The sequence below is a fragment of the Triturus cristatus genome, chromosome 2_1 (assembly GCF_964204655.1).
Source record: "Triturus cristatus chromosome 2_1, aTriCri1.1, whole genome shotgun sequence".
Taxonomy (NCBI): Eukaryota; Metazoa; Chordata; class Amphibia; order Caudata; family Salamandridae; genus Triturus; species Triturus cristatus.
In genome coordinates, this window is record NC_140581.1 from 1,104,165,289 (window position 1) to 1,104,189,415 (window position 24,127).

Below are 24,127 nucleotides of genomic sequence, written 5' to 3' on the forward strand. Positions count from 1 at the left end.
GATTTGTTCTGGGCACAATGTTTATCCCATCTGTAGACTTGCCACCTCAGGTGTAACTGTACTGGTTGCATTAGGGGCCTTGTTGTGGGGGCAAGATTTACCTACAGTTAAGTGTCCCAACTTTTTACAGTTGTTACACCAGGCCTTTGTGGGATCAAAGTTCTTCCCCCTATAAGGTTGAGGCACATAGGGAGTAGTTTGGGACCCACCCCCCTGAACAGGTTTTGGGACCCTTTGGAAGACTCAGACTTTTTTATCTTGGGGATTCTCACCACCTTTCCCCTGGGGAGGGTTTGTAACCACCTTCTTCTGGTCACCCCCAGTGGTTGTCCTTGTCACCCTAGTCTTGACCCAGTGGTCTGCCTTCTTTCCCAATTCTTGGGGAGAAATTAGACCTAGGTCTACCAAATCCTGATGCAACTTTTCATTTGTGCAATTACTTAGTATATGTTCCTTCATAAACAAATTGTAAAGTCCAGTAAAATCATGCACATTATGTCCAGCTAACCAAATTGTAAATTGTAAATTTGATACTTGTATAGCGCACTACTCACCCGCAAGGGTCTCAAGGCGCTTGTACGAATACCGCTGTGGAACCCATCCTGGCTTTCCCTGTGAGGCGTCCACTCCTGGGCACCCCCAAGGTTGAGGCCAGGCATCCTTAGCGTTGTGGGGGCCGTTGTGGAGATTAAGCAAGCTATTGCCCAGAGTTGCAGAGTGGGACTCCATGATTGGAATAGGCACCGAGGCGAGAATTATCAGGTCCGTGGAATTTTTGAGCCCAAGACCCGCCGAGGCGGGGAATTGAACCCTGGTCCCGGGCTAGACGTCTGCATCAGGGTCTGCCGCTCTAATCATTGAGCCACACTTCTCCACGACAACCATCCAGTGTCTTTAATGAGTAGTCTACGAAGTCAATCCAGGACTGGGTCTGTGTTTTGTGAGGCATGCCTTTGAAGCTTCCCCCTGCCCATCCTGGGAGAGGAGACCTAGCATCTCGCCCAGGACGTGTATTGTTGCAGGCCCAGGAGAGCGGCTGGCTCTCTACCCAGGGGTCCAGCAACATGTCTGTTGGGCGGCAGCCTAGGCAGCCTCTCAGGCTACGTGGATTGTGGGTTAGGTTCAGGGGGCAACTCTAAGTTGCCCTCTTTCGTGCATCTTACAATAAATCCCACACTGGCATCAGAGTGGGTTTAATGTGCTGAGACGTTTGATACCAAACTTCTCAGTCTTCAGTGTTGCCATCATGGTGCTGTGGAGTTCGTGTTGACGACCTCCCAGCACCATATTCTCTTAATGGCAGCACTGCACTTACAGTGCCCAGGAATGGACCTGGGCACAGTAGGGGTACCGGGCTCATGCAACTGTACCCTCACCACTGGCATAGTGCACCCAGCTAGAGGGGTGACTGAGGTATGCCAGGGCAGTATGTTTGTGGGCATGGCACACAGGGATGTGTGCCATGTCGACTCTCTGTTTTGTTCTGCACCAAGACACTCAGCCTGCAAAGGCAATGTGTGTGTGTCAGGGTAGAGGGCCTCTAAGGGTGGCACAATAAGTGCTGCAGCCCCTAGTGACTTTCTCTTGTCACAGTGCCCTGGTACCCATGGTACCATTTACCAGGGGCTGACATGTGGCCAGAGATGCCAATTGGGTTTAGGCTTCAATGCAGTTTTAGGGAAGGAACACAGCCCCATGGCACCTGATTGGCAGGAGCCCAGAGCACACTCAGTCAAAGTACATCAGCAATTCGGCAAAAAGTGGGGGCATACCATGCAAGAAAGATGGCATTTTCTCACACACTGGAAAAAAAAAAAAAAAAGAAAATGCCTTGAAAAGTTTGAGAAAATGTGGAAAAATAACAAGGAGTCGCTCTGAATCCGCATCAAATGGTGCGGAAAGAGAGGATCTGATGTTAATGCACATGGGTGGCGGGCATATAGGCTTGCGCACGTCGCATAAGGCGCAGACTACATTAACGCAGAGTCACAGGAGCCACCTCCCAGCGAGCAGGGGTACTGATTCAACATTTTCAGAAGCAGTCCAAAGCCTGGGGAATATTCTAAGGTGAGGAATCGGAGGTTAAAGGTCTCAATAAGAAATGCGTTTTACTGATTTGTTCATCTTCATTTTTTTTAAACTCGAAATAAACTTTACATCAGTTTTTCACTATGCTATTTCATATTAAGATCATTTCAGCTTCGTGAATACCTAAAATGAGGATTGTGCAGTACAAATACCTTATTTTTAGGTCTCGCCTACCAGAGAGCACAAGCTGTCTTTTGGTGAAAAGACCTAGTGTCAGCTTAAAGTGGGACTAAGGGTGCTCCCATTGCTTACCACTGGTTGGTTTTACTGTCACTCAGTTGCTTGCTTTTCATTCGCTACTTGTGTGGGCTTTCCTTCATCTCCATGTTTGTCCCTCCTCTAGAGCATGGATGCATTATTTGTGTCCTTCCACCGCTTGCTTTTCAAACACTACTTTTTTCTATAGGGTGAAGTACTCCATGGGAGTGAGTGTGTTTACAGCTGTCTCCCTGGTGTGCTTCTCTCCTCTGCTGCACTCTGTGTTTACTGTATGTTGCATTAAACTTCAGAAACTCCTTCGCAGATTTAGCTTTTTCGCCCACTACTTCTCCCCCACCCAAGCCCTCTGTGTTGTGCACTCATTTAGTCCTTAAGGGGAAACAAATCTTATGTGGTATTTATTTTTTAATAGTGATACAACTTGGTAAATTAGAAAAAATAAAATAAAACGCTTGCATCGTATTTTTTTCAAGCATGCATAGTGTGTGCGCCTACAAAATCTTGTGGCCGCTGCACTAGTGTCTGATGGATGCTGCACAGAATGGCTACGAGCCAATAGATCCCAAATGCGAGATGCATTGTCTTTGCCAATGCTTGTTTTACATTGCATCTCATTTTGAAGACATTCTTATAAAAAAAAATTGGGCAGTTTTGAACAGCTAACTTTCAGCCTTACCTTGCTGTCCTCCTAGAAGCCTCTCCACGCCTTTGATCAACTTGTGACGGTGCCCATAAGCATTAACGCCTATTTCTTTTAACTCTTCATGGCCCATGTCGGCCAACACATCCAACGTTATCTGAAATGAAAACATAACAACTGAAAATGCGGATTTTAATAGGTTTTCTTTGCCAGACAGTAGTATGCGTCCTCCTATTATATCACCCCAATTGTTTAAGGAAGTCAAGTATGGCTACACTACGAACAAGTTGCTTACCTTCGGTAACGATATATCTGTAAGAAACATTAGTTAGTTAGATTCCTTACCTTAGAATTTCCTCAGGCGTCAGGCTGGATCCGGAAAGATTTTCATAAGCAATACCCTTGCGCGTCGCGCGTCGCTAGGCGTCGTCTGCGGCTCCGCGTCCGTCGTCGGCGTCGTGATCGCCGGGATGACGTCGTCGGGGTACTTAGATGCCGTCCTCGCGCGCTGACGTCAGTTCTTGTACATAGCTTTCCGCGCCAGGAACGCAGAGCCATGCAAGAGACCGACACTGGTACCATAAATCTAGGGCCCTGAAAGCGATGTCCTTAACCCTAGATATCAGTTCGCAGAACGGGGAGGATGAGTGGGGCGGTAAGGAATCGAACTAACTAATGTTTCATACAGATAAATCGTTACCAAAGGTAAGTAACTTGTTCATCTGAAAGAAACACGTTAGTTAGATTCCTTACCTTAGAATGGATACCCCAGCAATACCAACCCCGGTGGTGGGTCTGCGAACCAAGATCACACCAGGAAGTCCTGGAGAACGGAACAGCCAAAGAAGCCGTCTCTCCGGACTTGGCTGTCCAGGCAGTAATGCTTGGCCCACGTTGCTGCCTGACAAATGTCCTGAAGAGGGACTCTCCGTCCCAGGGCAGTAGTAGCCGCTGTGGCCCGGGTGGAATGGGCTCTCAGCCCCACAGGAGGATCCTTCTTAGCCAAGGAATAACTGTTCTTAATGCACAAAATGACCCACCGAGAGATGGTTCGCTTGTGCACTGCCCACCCCTTCTTAGCGCCCACGTAGCCAACAAAGAGTTGGTCGTCCACCCGGAACTGTTTCGTGCGGTCCAGATAGAAGGACAGTGCTCGTTTTGGGTCCAGACGGTGGAGCCTCTCTTCCTCTTTTGAGGGAGGCGGAAAGAAGGTGGGCAGTGTAACAGACTGGCCGATGTGAAAAGCAGTTACCACCTTAGGGAGGAAGGAAGGACGAGTCCTGAGCACAACCTTGTCCGGATGGACAGAAAGGAAAGGAGGCTTAGAAGACAGAGCCTGGAGCTCACTCACCCGTCTAGCAGAGGTGATGGCAACCAGGAAGGCAGTCTTAATAGTCAGAAGACGAAGAGGACAATTATGAAGTGGTTCAAAGGGAGCGCACATCAGATAGGTTAACACTAGGTTCAAATCTCACTGAGGCATTACGAAAGGGACAGGAGGGAACATATGAGTAATGCCTTTAAAGAATCGAGCAACAACAGGGGATTTGAAAAGAGAAGGCTGATCAGGAAGCCGTAAGAAAGCAGAAATAGCTGAAAGATATCCCTTGAGGGTGCCCAGAGCAGAGCCCTGCTGGGCCAGGGAAAAAAGAAAAGGAGAACCTCAGAATGAGGGGTGGAAAGGAGATCCACAGCCTCTGCTGTGCACCATGCCACAAATTTGTTCCACCTACAGGCGTATACCGTTTTAGTGGAGGGATGCCTGGCTGCCAGAATGACATTACAGACTTCAGGAGGTAAGTCAAATGGCATCAACTGTCGCCGCTCAATCTCCACGCATGGAGGTGGAGGCTGGACAGGTTCGGGTGGAGGACCGTCCCCTGCTGCTGCGACAGAAGGTCCTCCTGAAGAAGCAGTCGAATTGGGGGATCGATGGACAGACTGAGTAGCTCGGGATACCAGTATCTTCGTGTCCAATCCGGAGCCACAAGGATGACTTGGACTCGGTCGCGCCCGATTTTTTTCAGCACTCTGGGCAGAAGTGGTATAGGCGGAAAGGCGTACAACAGACCGCAACTCCACTCGCGACGAAAAGCGTCTCCGAGCGAGTGCCGCCTTGGAAATTCCAATGCGCAGAACTGATGACATTGCGCATTCTCTTCGGTGGCGAATAGATTCAACCAAGGCTCTCCCCACTGCCGAAAGAGTCCTTGTGCCAAGTCTGAGTTCAGACGCCATTCGTGATCCATCATGCACCGGCGGCTGAGTTCGTCTGCCCTGGCGTTCAGAGAGCCCGCCAGGTGTTGAACCACCAGGGTGATGCCCTGATGTTCCAGCCATGTCCAGAGGCGCAGACCCTCCTGACAAAGGGTCCACGACCTCACCCCGCCCTGTTTGTTGCAATACCACTTGGCAGTGGTGTTGTCCATGAACACCTGCACTACACTTCCCCGAACAGAGGGAAGGAATGCCTTCAGTGCAAGTCGGATCGCCCGCAGCTCCAATAGGTTGATATGGAGCCGGGACTCCGCCGGAGACCAGAGGCCTCTGATCTCCGCCTCTCCCATGTGGCCCCTCCATCCCAGGAGGGACGCATCCGTCACCACTACGTGCTCCGGTTGGGGTAGGGAGAGGGATAGGGATCTGCCACTGACCCAATCGCGGTCCGTGAACCACCACTGCAACTGTCTTGCAGTGCCCTCTGAGATCAAGACATGGTCGGACAGGTTGCCCCGATGCTGGGCCCATTGAAACTTCAGGTCCCACTGCAGAGCCCGCATCCGCCAACTGGCGTAATGTACCTGCAGGAGGCCATCAGACCCAGTAGCCGCAGCACCAACCTAACCGAAACCCGGGGATAAAGGCTGAAAGATCGGAATCAGAGCCTGAATATCCCAAACCCGCTGTTCCGGAGGATAGACCCGGATTTGCGCCGAGTCCAGAACCGCTCCGATGAAAAGGAGCTTCTGGGAGGGACTCAGATGCGACTTCAGCACGTTGATGGAAAACCCCAATAAAATGCAGGAGGTCGGCCGTAGTCTGGAGGTGGGAGACGACTGCCTGGGGCGAGCCTGCCTTCAACAACCAGTCGTCGAGATAGGAGAAGACTGGAACCCCTAATCTGCGCAGATGAGCTGCGACCACCGCCATCACTTTCGTGAACACCGGAGCGGCACTGGTGAGGCCAAAGGGGAGCACGGTAAACTGAAAGTGCTCGTGGCCTACCGTGAACCGCAGGTAACGCCGGTGGGCCGGCAGGACGGGGATGTGGAAATAAGCGTCCTGCAAGTCCAACGCTACCATCCAGTCTCCAGGGTCTAGGGCAGCCAGAACCTGAGCTAAGGTGAGCATCTTGAACTTCTCCTTCCGGAGGAAGGCGTTGACGCTCCTAAGGTCCAAGATAGGGCGTAGGTCCCCTTTGCCCTTCTTGGGAACCAGAAAGTAGTGGGAATAACAACCCCGACCTACATCTAGGCCAAGAACGCGCTCGATGGCCCCCTTGGCCAAGAGGGCCGTACCTTCCTCCTGCAGAAGTTGCAAGTGATCCCCCGGCATGCGGTGGTACTGCGGTGGCATGGCTGGAGGGGTCGCCTCGAAGGGGAGGGAGTAGCCCCTTCAGACGATTTGCAGCACCCATCTGTCCGATGTGATGGTACGCCAATGGAGCAGGTGATGGCGAACTCTGCCTCCCACTGGCGTGGAATGGGCCTGAAAGCTCGGACTAGGAAGGTTTGGAGGCAGATGCTGCTGGGGTAGATGTGGGCTGACCGGCTCTCTGTCCCCCCGCTCCGCCTCGGCGGAATCCACGTCCACGACTGTGTTGAGGCTGGTTCTGCGGCATGTGGCTAGACGGACGTGTGGGGGCGCCCCTTCCTTGGCCACAAAGGGGCGAAAAGTGGAAGTTTGCGGGCGCGGGCCGAGAGGCCCAAGGACTTGGCCGTAGCCCTGGAGTCCTTAAAGCGCTCCAGCGCAGTATCCGCTTTGCCGCCAAAGAGGCGACGGCCATCGAAGGGCATGTTCATGAGGGTGCTCTGGACATCCCCAGAGAAATTCGTGGACCTCAGCCAGGCGTGGCGACGAATCGCCACTGTGGTCGCAATTGCCCTACCTAGCGAGTCCGTTGTGTCAAGCCCACATCGTATTGAGTACCGTGCCACATCCCGCCCCTCGGCAAGAGCCTGGGCGAGCCGTGTCTGGGCCTCCTCTGGACACTAAGGCAGCACGTCCGCCACCGTATCCCGCAAGGAGTGGGTGTAACTGTCCAAAAGGCATGCGGTGTTGATAGACCGCAACCCCAAACTAAGAGAGGAGAACAGTTTCTTCCCAAACTGTTCCAACCTTTTGGAGACCCGATCCGGGGGAGCGGACGGGAAGGAGGTCTGGGAGGTAGAGGCCTGGATAACCAGGCTCTCAGGCGTGGGGTGCACCGACAGAAAGCTGGGGTCGCCCGGTGCGGAGCGGTGGTGCTGGGCCACGTTCCGGTCCACAGGAGGGACTGTGGAGGGCTTGGACAAGGTGCCCATCAGAACGTCCGTCAGTGCTTCATTGAACTGCAGCAGAAGCTTCAAGGAGCTTACCTGCGGTTGAAGCACTTCAGTGAGGAGGTTAGTCCTCACGGCCACTGCAGGGAGCTCTAGCTGAAGAGCCTTGGCAGCCCTGCTCTGCACCACAGAATAGGTAGCACCCTCCTCCGTAGCCACGGAAGGAGGAGAGATTAAGCCAGTGTCAGGGGAGGTATCAAGACCACTGGCATCCCCCAGTTCTTCTGCCCAGTTCTGAGATAACTGGCACTGCTGTGCCAGAGGGTCCTCAGACCCCTCCCAGTGCCCATCATCCGTCAGAGCCGGGCGGTAGCTAAATCTGTCATCTGGAATCTGCCGCTCCGACGCCGGGCCGGGCCTGGACCGGGACTAAACCTGGGGACAACGTCGTCCGAAGACGGCGCCGGGGCCGGCACCGAAGGGGTCGTAAGGTCGACCGGGATCCAGGCCTGGATCCCCGGGGGCCTGCGGCGTCAGGACCGAAGTCGATGACGGCGCCGGAGCCGCCCGCTCGCTAGGCCCCCCAGTCGGACCTGCGGGGCCCGAAGGCACACCGGCAGGCCTCGACGGTGGAGCGAGACTCCTCATGGCCACGAGGAAGTCTCGGATCTCCATCGGAGTCGCGTCGGGCCCAGGGACCGAAGGGTATGGGGCCCGAACCCTCAGCCGAGTCGCGTGACCGGCGGGTGGAGTCAGAAGAGCGATGTCGTCTCTTCGACTTCTTGCTTTGCCTCGACTTACCGGAATGCGAGGACTTGGACCCCGAGGAGCGATAATGGCTGCGACTCCGCGACCGGTCCCTCGACCTCCTCCTCAACCGGGACCTCGAGCGGAGCCGACTGCCGGATCTCGAGCAGCTTGCGGGACCGCTCCCGACTAGCCTTCGAGGTCAAGGCCTGGCAGTCGAGGCACGACTTGGCATCGTGGTCGGCCCCAAGGCAGTAGAGACACCGGCGGTGATGATCCGTGACCGACATCAGGCGGTGACAGGCGTCGCACGGCTTAAATCCAGGCATCCCTACCGGCACCAGAAGTCGAGGTCGACTCGAAATAGGAACCATAAAAGTTCAAAAAGGGTATGCTCTTCTCGGATCTGCGCGGAAAAAAGAAGAACTGACGTCAGCGCGCGAGGGCGGCGTCTAAGTACTCCGACGACGTCATCCCGGCGATCACGATGCCGACGACGGACGCGGAGCAGCAGACGACGCCTATACGACGCGCAAGTGTATTGCTGACGAAAATCTTTCCGGATCTTTCTAAGGTAAGGAATCTAACAAACGTGTTTCTTTCAGATATTCTTTTTAATTATTTTATGCAATATTTTGGCCATAACGTATCTAAAATATTATGTGAAAGAGCAGCAAAATAATATGTATGCAAGGATAAATCATAAACTGGGTGTGCTCATGGTGAGCGATTGTTAGTATCATTCTGGCACACTGACAAGACAAACAAATATATTGGTGTCTATTTTAATGTAAGTGCAAAAGTGGAGTTATTTACCATAACTGGAGTTGTTTCTGTTCATCCATTTTTTTTATTTTTTATTTTTGCTCCATGCTAGGAGCCAAGTCTTGGAGACAGGGACACAATATTAACTTACAATTTTCTTAAGCTCCTCAATTCTTTTGCAAAAAGAGTGTCCATAGAGTGCATCTGTTTAAAATGGCATCCCACACATCCGGGTACATTGTTAAGTTTGTTTTCCAGTTGCTTTATCAAGCTGTCTGTGAGAAAGTGGCTCTGTATATACTGTTCCCTAATAGCTACAGGGTGTACAGAGTCCACAGTCCCCAAGGGTTTGACAGAGGCTAAAGTTAGATATAACCTTACTATCTAAAGTGGTAGCTTGGTCGAGCAGTAAGGCAGTATCAGAGGACAGTGTAAAGCATTTGTTGTACACAGTCAGCAAAAGGTCTCACACACTCAATAACTGAACTCTAGGCCAATGGTTTATATATAAAAAAAAATATATGCTTGTTTTATTTTAGAACCAACACTTGGCATTAAAATATACTTTCTCAGAATGAGATGCTTTACATAAATACTTTTGCAATATGCAATTGACTTTTGTAAACAGTTACAAGTGGTTGCAATAGGCAACTCTATTTTAAACACAACAATGCATTGAGCTCAATGGAAATTTCAAGTTATTTGCAACAGATTACTTTTAGGATACTTTTTGGAATTCCAGGACTGGATCCTAGATTCAGTCCTGGGTCAGTACTTGGAATCAAGTGATGAAAGTCGACTTAATTACTGTGATGATTTTTAAACAATATTTAGCTATTTTAAAAGCTGACAGAATTTTTTTTCAAAGAAAACAGTCAATGATTCCCTATGGAAGAAAATTCAAGTTGCAGGTACAGTATGTTCTCATTACTTTTGTAACCAAGTACTGGGTACCTAGACTCAGTACTGGGACCTTTATCCAAAACAGGTAAGTAATTACGTTTTCAGATATTATACGATTTTTAAAGAATATTTAAAGATTGCAGAAATTGACACTTAGAAGAAATTTCACAGAAAAACAGTCAATGGTTTCCTATGGGAGAAAATTGGGTTACTGGTAAGTACAGTTGTAAGTATTTTTCAGAGTCAGTGCTGGGCACCAAGATCCAGCACTGGGAGCTCACCTAAGAGCAGGTGAGTATTTTCGTTTTCGTTACTCGGCTGATTTTTGGTGAATATTTTAAGATTTGAAAAGTCCACACTTAGAAGAAATTTCAGGAAAAAGCCAGTCAATGTTACCCTATGAAGAAAATAGAGTTATCGGTTTAAAGGTAAGTACTCGACTGGCAGAGTTGAGGTTCTGGGCATAGACTCAGGGGTCCCCAAGGGTCAGGTAGGTACAGTTGGTTCACCCTCAGCGACTCTAGGGCGGCCGGGTGCAGAGAGAGTTAGGCCCAATGTTATCCTATGAGGGATAGGGGGTCCTTGGTTGGTGGCTGCTGACTAGCAAGCCAAGCGGCTGTGGGAGCTGGGCTCCTGGTCACTTACTCAGGGCAAGTGGGGAAGTAGGTAAGTGTAGAGGTTGCACTTCCAGGGCCACTTGGGCGGCTGGGTGCAGGGTGCGTTTGAGCCTTCGGGCGCTCAATTGATTTCAATGGGAAATCTCCGGTTTAGAAAAAGACTGCAAGCTCGGGGACGAGGATTCTTCAGGTGCCACCACCACTTCGAGAGGTAAGTTGGGTAGTTGGAGGATAGGTAGGTACCCCGGGATTGGGCACAGGGGGCCGCGGGGTGCCGCGTGCAGGGTGCCTTTTGGTGTCGGGAAATATTACCCTCTGTTCACCGCGGTAGGGGGGGCATCTTGTTCTGAGGCTGCAGGCTTCTTCAGGAGTGTTGAGGGAGGTCCTTGGGTGCCGGACTCGGGGTCACAGTCGCCTTGGGGTCGTTCTCGTGGTCTTTGTTCCCTCCGGCACTGGCTGGTGCAGAGTGTGCTGGGTTCGCGGTTCTGGGCTGCTGCCAGGGATTAGAAGTAGGTTTTGAGTAGAGCCTCTACTCATGGGAGTCCCAGGGGCTTAGAGCCAAAAGGTAGCCAGGTCCTCCAGGGTTTGTGAGGTTGCTGGCCACAAGAGATGCCGAGTTGGAGCAGGAGCAGTTTCGAGGGTCGACAGGCCGGTAGGGCTGGGGCCAAAGCAGTTGGTGTCTTCCTCTTTTTAGCAGCTGCAGGGCAGGTCTTCTTTCTTCTTGCTCTTCTTTGTATTTCGGAATCTGGAATCTGGGGAAGGAAGGTTCAGGGTGCCCCTAAATACTAGATTTAGGGGCGTTACAGGTAGGTGAAGGGCAGGGACCAATGGGTCCCTGTCCTAGGGTGGGTACACCTCCTATACTGCCTCTCTCCTGTGGGAGGGGGGCAGTAGCCTAGTCCTGATAGGGTAGGGCTTCCCATCTTCAAGATGGCGAGAGCCCGGAGATGTGCTTCACCTCGCCTCCCCCACCTGAGGGGTGGGGTTGGCAGGCTGGCACATCCCCTGTCCTTATTTGGGGTTTCCGGCCAAGCTTCCCGCCAGAGTGGGGGGTTGCAGTGGCCTGGGGAAGCTCACAGAGGCGGCATGCCTTTGAAGCTTCCCCCTGCCCATCCTGGGGGAGGAGATTTAGCACCTCGCCCAGGATGTGCATTGTTGCAGGCCCGGGAGAGCAGGGGCTCTCCCACCCAGGGGTCCAGCAACATGTCTGCTGTGTGGCAGCCTAGGCAGCCTCAGAGCAGACGTGGAATGTAGGTTAGGTTTAAGGGGGCATCTCTAAGATTACCTCTGGGGTGCTTGGTACATTAAATCCCACACTGGCATCAGTGTGGGTTCAATGTGCTGAGAAGTTTGATACCAAACTTCTCAGTCTTCAGTATTGCCATTATGGTGCTGTGGAGTTCGTGTTTGATGAGCTCTAAGCACCATGTACTCTTAAATAGCAGCACTGCACTTACAGTGCTCAGGAATGGACCTGGGTACTGTAGGGGCACAGGGCTCCTGCCCCTGTGCCCACACCATTGGCATAAGGCACCCAGCTAGAGGGGTGGCTGATGTATGCCACGGCAGTGTAGGTGATGGGCATGGCACACAGGGATGTGTGCCATGTCGACTTTGTTTTGTCTTGCACCCAGACACCTAGCCTGCAAAGGCAGTGTGTGTGTGTAAGGGTACAGGGCCTCTAAGGGTGGCACAATGAGTGCTGCAGGTCTTAGAGGCCTTCCCTGGTCACAAGGCCCTGGGTACCTAGGGTACCATTTACCAGGGGCTGACATGTGGCCAGGGTTTGCCAATTTGGGTTTTGTGTGTTTTAGGGATCGAACATAGGCCCTGGGCACCTGATTGGCAGGAGTCCAGGGCACACTCAGTCAAAGTACATTCAGCAATTCAGCAAAAAGTGGGGGCATACCATGCAAGAAAGATGGCACTTTCTCATACTGTCCATCTGCCAGTTCATCACCTACTGCTGAAATCATATCATCCTAATGGCCACTCACTTCAGAAATTGATGTCCACTTCAAAAACAATGTCCAGTGCATCCATCTTGCATACACCTAGGCCATGTAAACAACCAAAATCACATTCCAAACACTGTCTTCTTAAAACAAATTATGTTATCATCAGAAGAGAGGGGCTTTGGCTCACCCAGATGTTGGGAGCCAGGAGTACATGTTTTGATGGGGGTGAAGTTGTGTGCTTCCAGAAAAAATGTGCTTGCCCTCCACTGGCTGTGATCATTTTATTTATGCAGCTGTTTAACTTTTAGAGGCACACACATGACATTGAAAGGCTATTAAAGTGTATTAGATAACTAGATAATTTAGCTTTTTCTCTGGCAGCAGACCAGATGGGAGAAGGGCAGTCATTCACCTACCTGAACATTTAGGACAGACAGTTAAACTGTCACCTGACCTTTTAACCTATGGCAATATTCTACAGTTCTTTATTTCCACACCCATACATATCTTTTCCCATGCTATTGATTTGTAACTCTTCATATTATCATACAACATTTCCTGAAAGCCAGACCTAAGGGCATTGCCAATGCTTGTTTATAGAATGGAATGGAGGAGCTTGGGAAACATTTTGCAGAAGCAGAGCAAAAAAGGGACTCACTAAATAGAAATTAAGTGCAATTGGTGTGGCAATTAAATATGAACAAGTTAATGTTGCCCCGCACTTTGACAGTATTTGTGAGAAAGCACCTCTCTGACAAGGTTATCCCTCACTTTTTGCCTGGAAAATGATGGGGTTTCAATTGTAAAGCGCAGGGTCCCTGCCAACCAGTGCTTCTCCCCAAAAAACTGTTCTACAATTGGCCCATCAGACCCCCTTTAAGTTCCTAGTAAATGGTATCTAGGACATTGGGACTGAAGAGTGACCCCTCACCTAGGCCATGCAGACTGCCACTGCAGCATGCATGGCCTGGTGCAGACAAAATGACAAAGTCAACATGGCACACAGCCTGGGTGCCATGCCGACTAGCACTGCCTGAGATATAGATAAGTCACCCCTCTAGCAGGCCTTACCATCCCTAAGGAAGGGTACACTATATCCCAGGTGTGAGCATATCTGCATGAGCAGTTGTGCCCCTAAATTACTGGGGTCTATTCCTTAATATTGTAAGTGCCAGGAAAGCCATGGAGGGTACATGGGCTGGAAACTCGACAACTCTAGGTCCACAGCTCCTCTCAATAAACCTATATTGATGCCGGTGTGGGATTTTTTTAAACTATTTACTCAGGGGGCACCGCAGAGGTGCCCCCTGAAGCACAAGTTACTACTTGTGTAACGATATATCTGGATCCAGTCTGACGCCTGGGGATTATTCTAAGGTAAGGAATCTATCACTAACTAATGTCTCTTACAGATAAATTGTTACACAAGTAGTAACTTGGTCATCTGAAAGAGACACGTTAGTGATAGATTCCTTACCTTAGAATAGATACCCCAGCAATACAAACCCCGGTGGAGGGTCTGCGAATAGATTACACCAGAAGGTCACGGAGAACAGAACGGCCGAAGAAGCCGTCTCTCCGGACTTGACTGTCAAGGCAGTAATGCTTGGTAAACGTGTGCAGCGAGGCCCACGTAGCTGCCTGACAAATATCCTGCAAGGGAACACCGCTTCCCAGGGCAGTAGTGGCTGCCGTTGCCCTGGTAGAATGGGCACGCAGCCCCACAGGAGGCTCCTTCTTAGCCAACGAGTAACATGCTGTGATGCACAGAACGATCCACCAAGAGATGGTTCATTTGTGCACGGCCCTACCTTTTTTGGCGCCCACGTAGCCAACAAAGAGCTGGTCATCCACCCGGAACTGCTGTGTGCGCTTCAGATAGAACGAGAGCGCACGTTTTGGGTCCAAACGGTGGAGCCTCTCTTCCTCTTTTGAAGGATGCTGAGGCGGAAAGAAGGTGGGCAAGGTGATGGTCTGCCCGATGTGGAAGGGCGTGACAACCTTTGGGCAAAAAAAAGAAGGACAGGTCCTTAAAACCACCATGTCCAGATGAACAGAAAGGAAAAGAGGTTTAGAAGAAAGAGCCTGGAGCTCATTCACTCTTCGGGCAGAGGTGATAGCTACCAGGAAAGCTGTCTTGAGAGTGAGAAGACGTAAAGGACAGTTATGAAGGGGATCAAAGGGAGCGCACATCAGATAGGGCAAGACAAGATTCAAGTCCCATTGAGGCATCACGAAAGGCACGGGGGGGAACATGTGTGTAATGCCTTTCAGGAAATGGTTAACAACTGGGGACTTAAAGAGAGAAGGCTGATCTGGAAGCCTCAGAAAGGCGGATATGGCCGAAAGATAACCTTTGACAGTGCCCAAAGCAGAGCCCTGCCGGGCCAAGGATAGCAGGAACAGAAGGACCTCAGAAAGAGGGGCAGAAAGGGGATCCACAGACTTTGCTGTGCACCACGCCACAAACGTGTTCCACCGGCAGGTGTACATCGTCTTAGTGGATGGACGCCTGGCTGCCAGAATGACATCACAGACTTCGGGAGGAAGATCGAAAGCTCTCAACTGTCGCCGCTCAATCTCCACGCATGGAGGTGGAGGCTGGACAGGTTCGGGTGGAGGACCGTCCCCTGCTGCTGCGACAGAATATCCTCCCGAAGAGGCAGACGGATCGGGGGATCGATTGCCATGCTGAGTAGCTCGGGATACCAGTATCTTCTTGCCCAATCCGGAGCCACAAGGATGACTTGGGCCTGGTCGCACAAAATCTTCTTCAGCTCTCTGGGCAGAGGTGGTATAGGCGGAAAGGCGTACAACAGATCACAGCTCCACTCGTGACGAAAAGCGTCGCCGAGCAAGTGCTGCCTTGTAAATTCCAACACGCAGAATTGATGACATTGCGCGTTCTCTTCGGTGGCGAATAGATCTAACCAAGGCTCTCCCCACTGCAGAAAGAGACCTTGCACCACGGCCGAGTGCAGACACCATTCGTGATCCATCAAGCACCGGCGGCTGAGTTCGTCCGCCCTGGCGTTCAGAGAACCTGCCAGGTGTTGAACCACCAAGGTTGCCTTGATGTTCCAGCCATGTCCAGAGGCGCAGAGCCTCCTGACATAGGGTCCACAACCCCACCCCGCCCTGTTTGTTGCAATACCACATGGCGGTGGTGTTTTCCTTGAACACCTGCACCACACTTCCACGCACAGAGGGAAGGAATGCCTTCAGTGCAAGTCGGATCGCTCACAGCTCCAAAAGGGTGATATGGAGCCGGGACTCCGCCGGAGACCAGAGTCCTCTGATCTCCGCCTCTCCAAGTGGCCTCCCCATCCCAGGAGGGACGCATCCATCACCACTGTGTGCTACGGTTGGGTAAGGGAGAGGGATCTGCCATTGACCAAATCGCGATTCGTGAGCCACCACTGCAACTGTCGTGCAGTGCACTCTGAGATCTGGACATGATCGGACAGGTTCCCCTGATGCTGCGTCCACTGGAACTTCAGGTCCCACTGCAGAGCCCGCATATGCCATCTGGCATGTTGCACCAGCAGGATGCAGGAGGCCATCAGGACCAAGAGCCCGGAGGGTCATCCTAACTGAAACCCAGGATAGAGACTGAAAGATCGGAATCATAGCCTGAATATCCTGGACTCACTGCTCGGGAGGATAAACCCGAAACCGTGTCAAATCCAGAACCGCTCCTATGAAGGGGAGCTGCTGAGAGAGACTCAGGTGCGACTTTGGCACATTGATGGAGAACCCCAGCAAATGCAGGAGGTCGGCCGTAGTCTGAAGGTGGAAGATGACTGCCTGGGGCGAGCCGGCCTTCAACAACCAGTCGTCGAGGTAGGGGAAGACTGATACCCCTGACCTGCGCAGATGAGCTGCGACCACCGCAATCACTTTCGTGAACACCCGAGGGGCGCTGGTAAGGCCTAAGGGGAGCAAGGCAAATTGAAAATGCTCGTGGCCTACCGTGAACCGCAGGTAACGCCGGTGGGCCGGCAGGACGGGGATGTGAAAATATGCGTCCTGCAAGTCCAACGCTACCATCCAGTCTCCAGGGTCGAGGGCAGCCAAGACCTGAGCCAGTCAGCATTTTGAACTTCTCCTTCCGGAGAAAGCGGTTGACGTTCCGGAGATCCAAGATGGGACGCAGTCCCTCTTTGTCCTTCTTGGGGACCAGAAAGTAGTGGGAATAACAACCACTCCCTACTTCCGGCCCCGGAACGCACTCGATGGCCCCCTTGGCCAAGAGGGTCGTAACTTCCTGTTGGAGAGTCGCCAAGTGTTTTCCCCGACATGCGGTGGCACCAAGGTGGCATGGCTGGAGGGGAGGACTAAAAGGGAAGGGAGTAACCCCTGCGGCTGATCTGTAACACCCACTTGTCCGATGTGATATCGCGCCAGTAGGGGAGGTGGTGGCGGATCCAGCCATCCACCGGCGCGGGGTGCTCCACAAAGCTCGGATTAAGAAGGTTTGGAGGTAGAAGCAGCGGGGGCGGAAGTGGACTGACCCCAATGCTGATTCCCAGACCCGCCACTGCGGAAGCCGTGTCCGCGCTGAGGCTGGTTCTGCACAGGCTTGCTGAAGGAACGTGCCTGGGCGCCTCTGCCGTGGCCACGAAAGGAACGAAAACCAGGAGTGGCCGGGCTCTTTGCGGAATGACCCAAGGACTTGGCCGTGGCCGCGAGTCCTTAAAACGCTCCAGTGCACTGTCAGCCTTATCGGCAAACAGGCGAGTGCCATCAAAGGGCATGTCCACGAGCGAGATTTGGACATTTGGCGAGAACCCGGTAGATCTCAACGAGGTGTGGCGATGAAGCACCACAGTCATAGAAATCGCCCTACCCAGTGAGTCCGCGGTGTCCAAACCACACCGAATGGCGAACTTAGCCGCATCCTTACCCTCAGCAACAGCTTGGGACAGCACAGCGTGGGTCTCCTCAGGACACTGAGGCAACACCTGTGCAACTGTATCCCACACCGCATGGGAATAGCGGCCCAATAAGCAGGCGGTGTTCACTGACCGCAGCCCCAAGCTGGCTGAAGAGAACAACCGCTTACCGAACTGTTCCAGCTTCTTAGAGTACTTATCCTGCGAAGCCATGGGAAAGGCACTCTGTGACGTCGAGGCTTGGATAACCAGGCTCTCAGGCGTAGGATGAGAGGTCAGAAAAGCGGGGTCACCAGGCGCCGGGCGGTGACGCCTGGCGACATTCTTATCCACAGGGGCCCCTGTGGCTGGCCGCGACCAAGTGCCCAACAAGACGTCAGTGAGGGCGTCGCTAAATGGGAGCAGGAGTTCCCGACGAAGTGGATGCCGTCTGCAGCACCTCAGTGAGGAGATTAGTTTTGAGGGCCACCGTAGGGAGATCAAAGTTGAGAACCTCAGCTGCCCGACGGAGCATCATCGTGTAGGAGGCGCCCTCCTCCATGGTAGGCGGGGGAGAGGCAAACCCCGGGTCAGAGGAAACGTTGAGGTTGCTGGCATCCTCCAAGTCGTCCACCCAGTCCTGCTCAGTCACACTGACGGGGAAGAGGGTCCTCGGACCCCTCCCAGTCGTCCTCCACCTCATTCGCATGGGGAACAGACCGCGGCGGCAGAGGCTGGGGCTGGAGAAAGAACAAACGGCGTCGTGAACGGCGCCGGCCGGGGCCGAGCTGGCGCCACATCCCAATACGGATCCCAGGCCGGAACAAAATGGTCCTGGAACCTGGGCAAGACGAAGGGCATCCACTGTGGCGCCGGGGGCAGAGCCGACGGTGGCATTGGGGCCGAAGCCGGCAGCTCTGGACCTAGTGGCGCCAGGGCCGGAGCCAACGGCGCAGGATCCTGTGGCGCCGAAGCTGGATCCACCGGCAGCCCAACAGGAACCAGACACGGGACCGCGGGGACCGAAGGCGTGGCGGCGGGAGCCTGAGGCCTAAAGAGGCGGTACATGGTAGCAAGAAATTCTTGCACCTGTTTGGGAGTCGCCGACGGACCTGGGTAAGGTGGGTAGGCCGCGGGACTCCCAGGCTCCAAAGGGGCTGCAGCGCCGGAACCCCTGTTCCCCTCGTCCGCATCCGAGGACCGACGGGGGGATGTCAGAGAGCGAACTCGCTTCTTCTACTTCTTTTTGTGTCGTCTCTTACCCGAATCCGAGGGTGAAGACTTGGAGCCCGAGGAGCGACGACTGCGACCCCATGAGCGTTCCCGGGAACGGTCCCTAGAACGGCGCTGGGACGAGTGCCAGACGTCCAGCAGCTTCCGGCGCCGCTCCCTCCCTCAAGGCCTTCGGGGCCATGGCCCGACAGTCCCTGGAGTCGTGGCCGGTCTCCAGGCAGTAGAGGCAAACATCGTGGGGGTCCGCCACTGACATAGTGCGATGGCAGGCCCCACAAGACTTAAATCCAGGCATCCCTACGTGCTCCAAGGAGTACAGGAGACAAAGTCTCAAAAAGGGTAGTCAAAAAGTGACTAAGGTACGTGCTCTAACAGGATCTGCGCTTGCCGGCGTGGAAAAAGAAAGAACTGACGTCAGCGCGCATGGGTGGCGCCTAAGTAGTCTCCGTGACGTCATCTCGGCGCTTACGACGCCAGCGAAGGACGCAGAGCCGCATGACGCCACCTACTGACGTGCAGGGGTACTGCTAGCAAAACTTTCCGGATCCAGTCTGATGCTTGGGGATTTTCTAAGGTAAGGAATCTATCACTAACGTGTCTCTTTCAATCAATGTGTTAATGAGTGTGTATAATAAATATAACTTTTTTTAAATAAAACTACACTGTGTGCGTCTTTTTCGTTTAACCTACACTATACGAAGAGTTATGGAAAAACAAGCTGCTTAAAACTCCTTCTGGACTAAGCCTGAAGGCTCCTCTCCACAGCTACCACTTAGAGAGCTTTCTGTGGTAGTCCATGACCACTAAAATCACCACAAGGTTTGTTTGGATTAGTGCAGGATGCTTCACTTAAATAAGTGTGCACCATATACTAAGTCAGTCTACTACACTATCCATAAAAAAAATCCTGAGCTATTATAACACAGTGAATTATCATTTGGGTAGATGAATGTACACCTCAAAGGATAAGAAGGCCTCTATCTGGCAGATGTCACACAAATTAAATACAATAAACCTGAGATTAATCCCTGGTAATGTGACCCAAAGTAGCCAGGCTTAAGTCAATAGCAATGCGTTAAGTATTTAAACAGTGCATACACAGTGGGAAAAGTGACAAAACACAAAATAACTCCACAACCAACTGTAAAATAAAGAGAAATTTACAAAAAAATGAAAGGCGGAACTGGAGATATGAATTCTTAACGATTTAAGTGAACATAGCTTCAAAATGCGCAATGCACCAATAATAGTCTATGGAATCAGTAGACCGGGAAGTAGCAGCTGATCACAGAGAAGTGGAGTGGTACCAGTGAAAAGTATGCGAGTCAAAACGTTTGAAAAAAATTCTAATTCCCAACTGAGAAATGCACTTTGTCACTTATGTTAAAAATCCTTTCTGAGCAGGCCGCCACTGAAACTGTAGCTGCTGCTGTAGAACAGAAGGCCAGATACATGAAGCAGGTTGGTCCCGCTGAAACTTTCTTGTTGAAAATTTGTGTGTCTGAAATCAGGGCGGGTCTTTGGAGGTGCTGGTAGCCCTGAGCGGGACAAAGCTGAATCAGAACTGCCAGTCAGATTCTTTTCCCCTCAGGTCCATCTAAAGCTCTGTTGGAAAAGATTTAAAATGTCTCCAAAGAGCACAAACACCACAGGAGTACACTTCTTAGGGTGCCAGGCAGAGGGCAACAGCTAAGTCCAGACCAGGTCCAGCTGCCACTGGTCAGCTGGAAGCTTCAGTGAAAATGCCTCTTGCAGCTTGTTGTGTTCCTTCAGCCACAAAGGAGTTCAGCCATCTGACCCTTTAAGTCTACTTCTTTGTCCTGGGTAGAAGACAAAACAGATCTAGTCCTTCAGGGCTTCTCTGGGGTCACAGACAGCAGGCCCATTTCTCTTCCAAATTAAGGGTTCAAGCTGCTGCTGTCAGGCCTGAAGCCATGTTTTCACTACCACCGTAATGGATGGCACAACAGGTGCTGCAGCCCACAAGTGGAAACTTTCCATGTCGTGGGTGCATTTCTGTATCATATACTATGGCCTTAAAGGAAAGTTAAAAGCGCAAATCAGGTTAAGCCAATTTATACATCTTTTTGGGTCAAAGCACATACACTGGGCACTGGATAAGTTCCAGTGTTAGAGTTCAAGATTACCAGCAAGTGTGTGCCCCCCCCCAAAAAATCTGGGGTGACCACCCAAAAAGAGCTAACTTTGCAACAGCTATCCAAAACATTTTAAGCAATTTAAAAAAACACATTTGGATTTGCAGTAAAGCAGAAAGAACATTCCCAAAAGTATCACCTAAACAAAAAATGTATGGACATATATTCCACAATATTTGTATCGGCTCCTTATGTGTTTTCAAAATTAACTAAAAGTTCAACTCAACACATACAAGTGTGATGAAGTAAAGTACAAGTTTGTCTCCTACCTGTTCTGTTTCAAAGATGTCCCGAAGGTGTTCCAGGCCAAGGCTTTTCAGAAATTGATTGATGTTTATGTCAAGAGCAGTAACTGAAAGAAAAGAAACTATCATTATTTATTTTACTTTGTGTACAAACATTCGGCTCCGAAAAGCAGGTCAGTATTATTCAATCACTCGAGCTGCACATGAGTTTCACTCCATATGGAGCTTAGAAAGTAGACTAGCTTGGAGCCATCATAGTTTGACTCTTCACAGCTGTATGTTAAAAAAATCTTATACAGAATAAATAACTTTTTCTGTAATCTAAAACACAAGAAAAAGCTACAAGATCAATTACTCACATGTTTGTATAATTTAAGACAACTGAATGGATAAACCGATAAAAATGCACAACCATAAAATAAATACGGACCTTCCAATACTGTTAGGTGGAAATGTCGCACAGGTAAGTCCAGGCCTAGGGTACAAACAAGCTGCAGCCCGACTGTTCTTGAGGCATAAGAAGGAGAAACAGTATTGGCCGTCTTGTCCTTCTCCCTGTACAGTAGCTCAACAAGAAGGGACATGTCTCTAAGTATAGCCTGGAAAATCTTGAAAATCCAGCAGAATGCATGCAAGGATGTCATATCTATAGACTATAAACCATGTCAATGCAGCGTGACAGCCATATCCATGGACTATATAAACCAAACAAGGACAACCCTTTATGCCCAAAGGGACTAGGTTAATGAGGATTAGTGTTTACTCCTTGGTAAAAATTATATTGATCTTCATATAAGCTATATACATATATTCACAAAAATTCAGGATGCACTTCCAGAATGTTTGGAATTGTCCAAACCATTGTTGACCAAATCAGAAAATGGCCTATTCAAGTGGTGAGGTAGACTGTCTATTTTCCCAGCTCTTAGCGCGTGAAAAGAGTCGACCACAAGGCCCATGGCGTTCAGTGTAAAAGACAAAGCTGCTAGAAACAAAGACTATTCACCCTATTGAATCAAGTCTCTAAGACTGCTTATCTGGAGGAGCTGGTGGAAAGATATTCAAGTTTTAATTTGCAGAGGAAACGTAAACCACCGGGCTCTACGGAATTGGCTGTAAAAATAAAAATTTCAGTTACAAACTGCAGGTCGGTGCTGCCTAGACATTTGTCTGAGGATTGCCAGGCCCAACAAAGGTTTCTCACAGGCAACCAGTTTAAGCTCCAATAGTGCCTCTTATTTCTGTGAAAATGTAAATTGTAGAGCTTCTGCTGTCTTTTGTAGGAAAGAAGTGAAGAAAGATTTTCCCTGATAGAGGTAAGAGGGGTAAAGGATATCCCATTCTAGACTGATCAGAGTACTGGTAGGGGTCATCATGTGTGCTGCAAGAAGGAAGACAATAATATGCCTCTGTATCATCATCATTCTCTGCAAGGCCATATTTGTGGTCTAACATGAGGGAGTGGGACCCAAAGAATTACTCCATCTGGGTAAATTTCCAAGCTCTAAGGAGGTGTTGCTCCAAAGGATCATCATCAATAAAGGCACAAACATTGTAGTTTTCAGCATGGATCATTTCTATTGACTATGAGAGTTTAGACAGTCATCAAAGTAGCTCTAAGGACAGCGTCAGTGTTGGCGTAGTAGGCCATGGAGAGCGCATACTTGTCGGACGCAGCACCAAGGCTGAAGCCGTGAAGTTACAACATTGACAGGTGACTGGGTCAGAGTTTCCAGAATCGCTAAACCTGAAGAAACAGACTCATTTTTGGATAGTGGCCCAGAGGGTATCGGAGCCATCCTGATCCTATTCAGCATGGCCTGTTGAAGAATCTTGGGTATTCCAGCTTCATATGTTAAAAGTCAGATTCAGCTCAGATGATGAAAAGGCCAAAGTCAAGGAAGGAATGTCTCTAGAGGAGGACAGTTTCCCAGAGGAAGGTTTCTCCTTCTTAGAGTTTTTATGGAATTATCTTTTGCAAGTCTGTTCACTTTCGGGGGACTTACCAAAAGAAAGGAGTTCATTGACTGAGAGGGCCTGCATGCAGAGGCTGCAGGTCATTTCGGGGAGTCCAGGAGGGGTGAACCCACTTCAACTCGGGCCGGAGGCGACGGGTGCAGTGGTGACTTCGGGTGTCGGGTTTTGGCGGTTTCGGAGGCCTCAAAGAATTCTCTTTTGAGTTTCTTCAGAACAGGTTTGCTGTTCACAGGAGGTCTTGAGCCTTTTTTTAAGGCAGGCAGTCCTCCCAGGTTATCTAGAGTCAGCAGCTGCAGGGCGAGTCGACTTTTGTGCAGTTTTCGATGAGGGATGCAGACAGGCTGGTGGGGCTGGTACCAGGTCAGCTGCTTCTTCTCCCCTTTCTGTGAAAGTGCTGCGATACAAGACATTTGCTGTACCACTTGGTTGAAAAGTGATTCCACAGAGGAATCCAAAACTGTTCCTAGACAAAGGTTTTTTTCGATTTTCTCTAAATTGTTTTAAAATATCTGTAGGGCCTTGGTTAAGTTCCTTTGCAAAACTATTTAGGATTTAAAAAGTAGTAAAGTGAGTTAGGCCTTTAGCAATGCTTTTGTAAGTACTTAAAAAGTTCCCCACTGCTTTAAAACTATGTCTGAAGAAGGGCCCTACCAGGCACTCAACCTGGCACCCTATGAGCATCTTACAGTACCCCAACTTAAGGAGCTCTGTAAGGCATGGAGAATTGCCATAGGACCTAAACCCACAAAAGCTCATCTGCAGCAGTTGCTGACAGAAAATGACAAGGCCTTGCCAAATAAAAGTTTCCCCACTGGGGAAGATGAAGAAACCCAAAAGGTGGATGATGTTGAAACGGACTCCTCCCTTACCCCTTCAGAAAGCAATACCACTGGGCACTCCTAGAAGTGTCCCAGAAGAGGTAGACACTGAGGATGCAGATCTTCAGAAACTAGCCAGGAGGATAGCATTGGAGGCTGAAGTCCTTGCTCTAGAAAAGGAAAGCATTGAGATAGGCCTCGGCCCTACCTCTGGTGGCAGCAAAACTATAAATAGGAAAGAAGGTTTTGACCCTAAAATCCCCAAAGGGATTGTCCCAAAATATTCAGAGTGTGATGATAACATCAAATGGTTTACAGCCTTTGAGAGGGCCTGTAAAATGAGACAGCTGAACAATAAGTATTGGGGCTCTCTTCCTTGTGAACTGTTCTGAGGAACGTGTAGGGA

General features: G+C 50.6%; 1 protein-coding gene across 4 annotated transcripts in view; it reads right to left on the minus strand.

Moving 5' to 3' along the window:
* LOC146866435 (poly [ADP-ribose] polymerase tankyrase-1) overlaps nt 1-24,127 on the minus strand; it is a 555,840-nt gene that overhangs the window by 85,148 nt on the left and 446,565 nt on the right. For all 4 annotated transcript variants that reach the window (XM_085636500.1, XM_085636501.1, XM_085636499.1 and 1 more), the window contains 2 exons: nt 20,951-21,033; nt 2,984-3,104 (listed from right to left, as the gene is read on the minus strand). In XM_085636500.1, the coding sequence (XP_085492626.1) occupies nt 2,984-3,104; nt 20,951-21,033 (204 nt within the window). The remainder of the gene's footprint in view (nt 1-2,983; nt 3,105-20,950; nt 21,034-24,127) is intronic.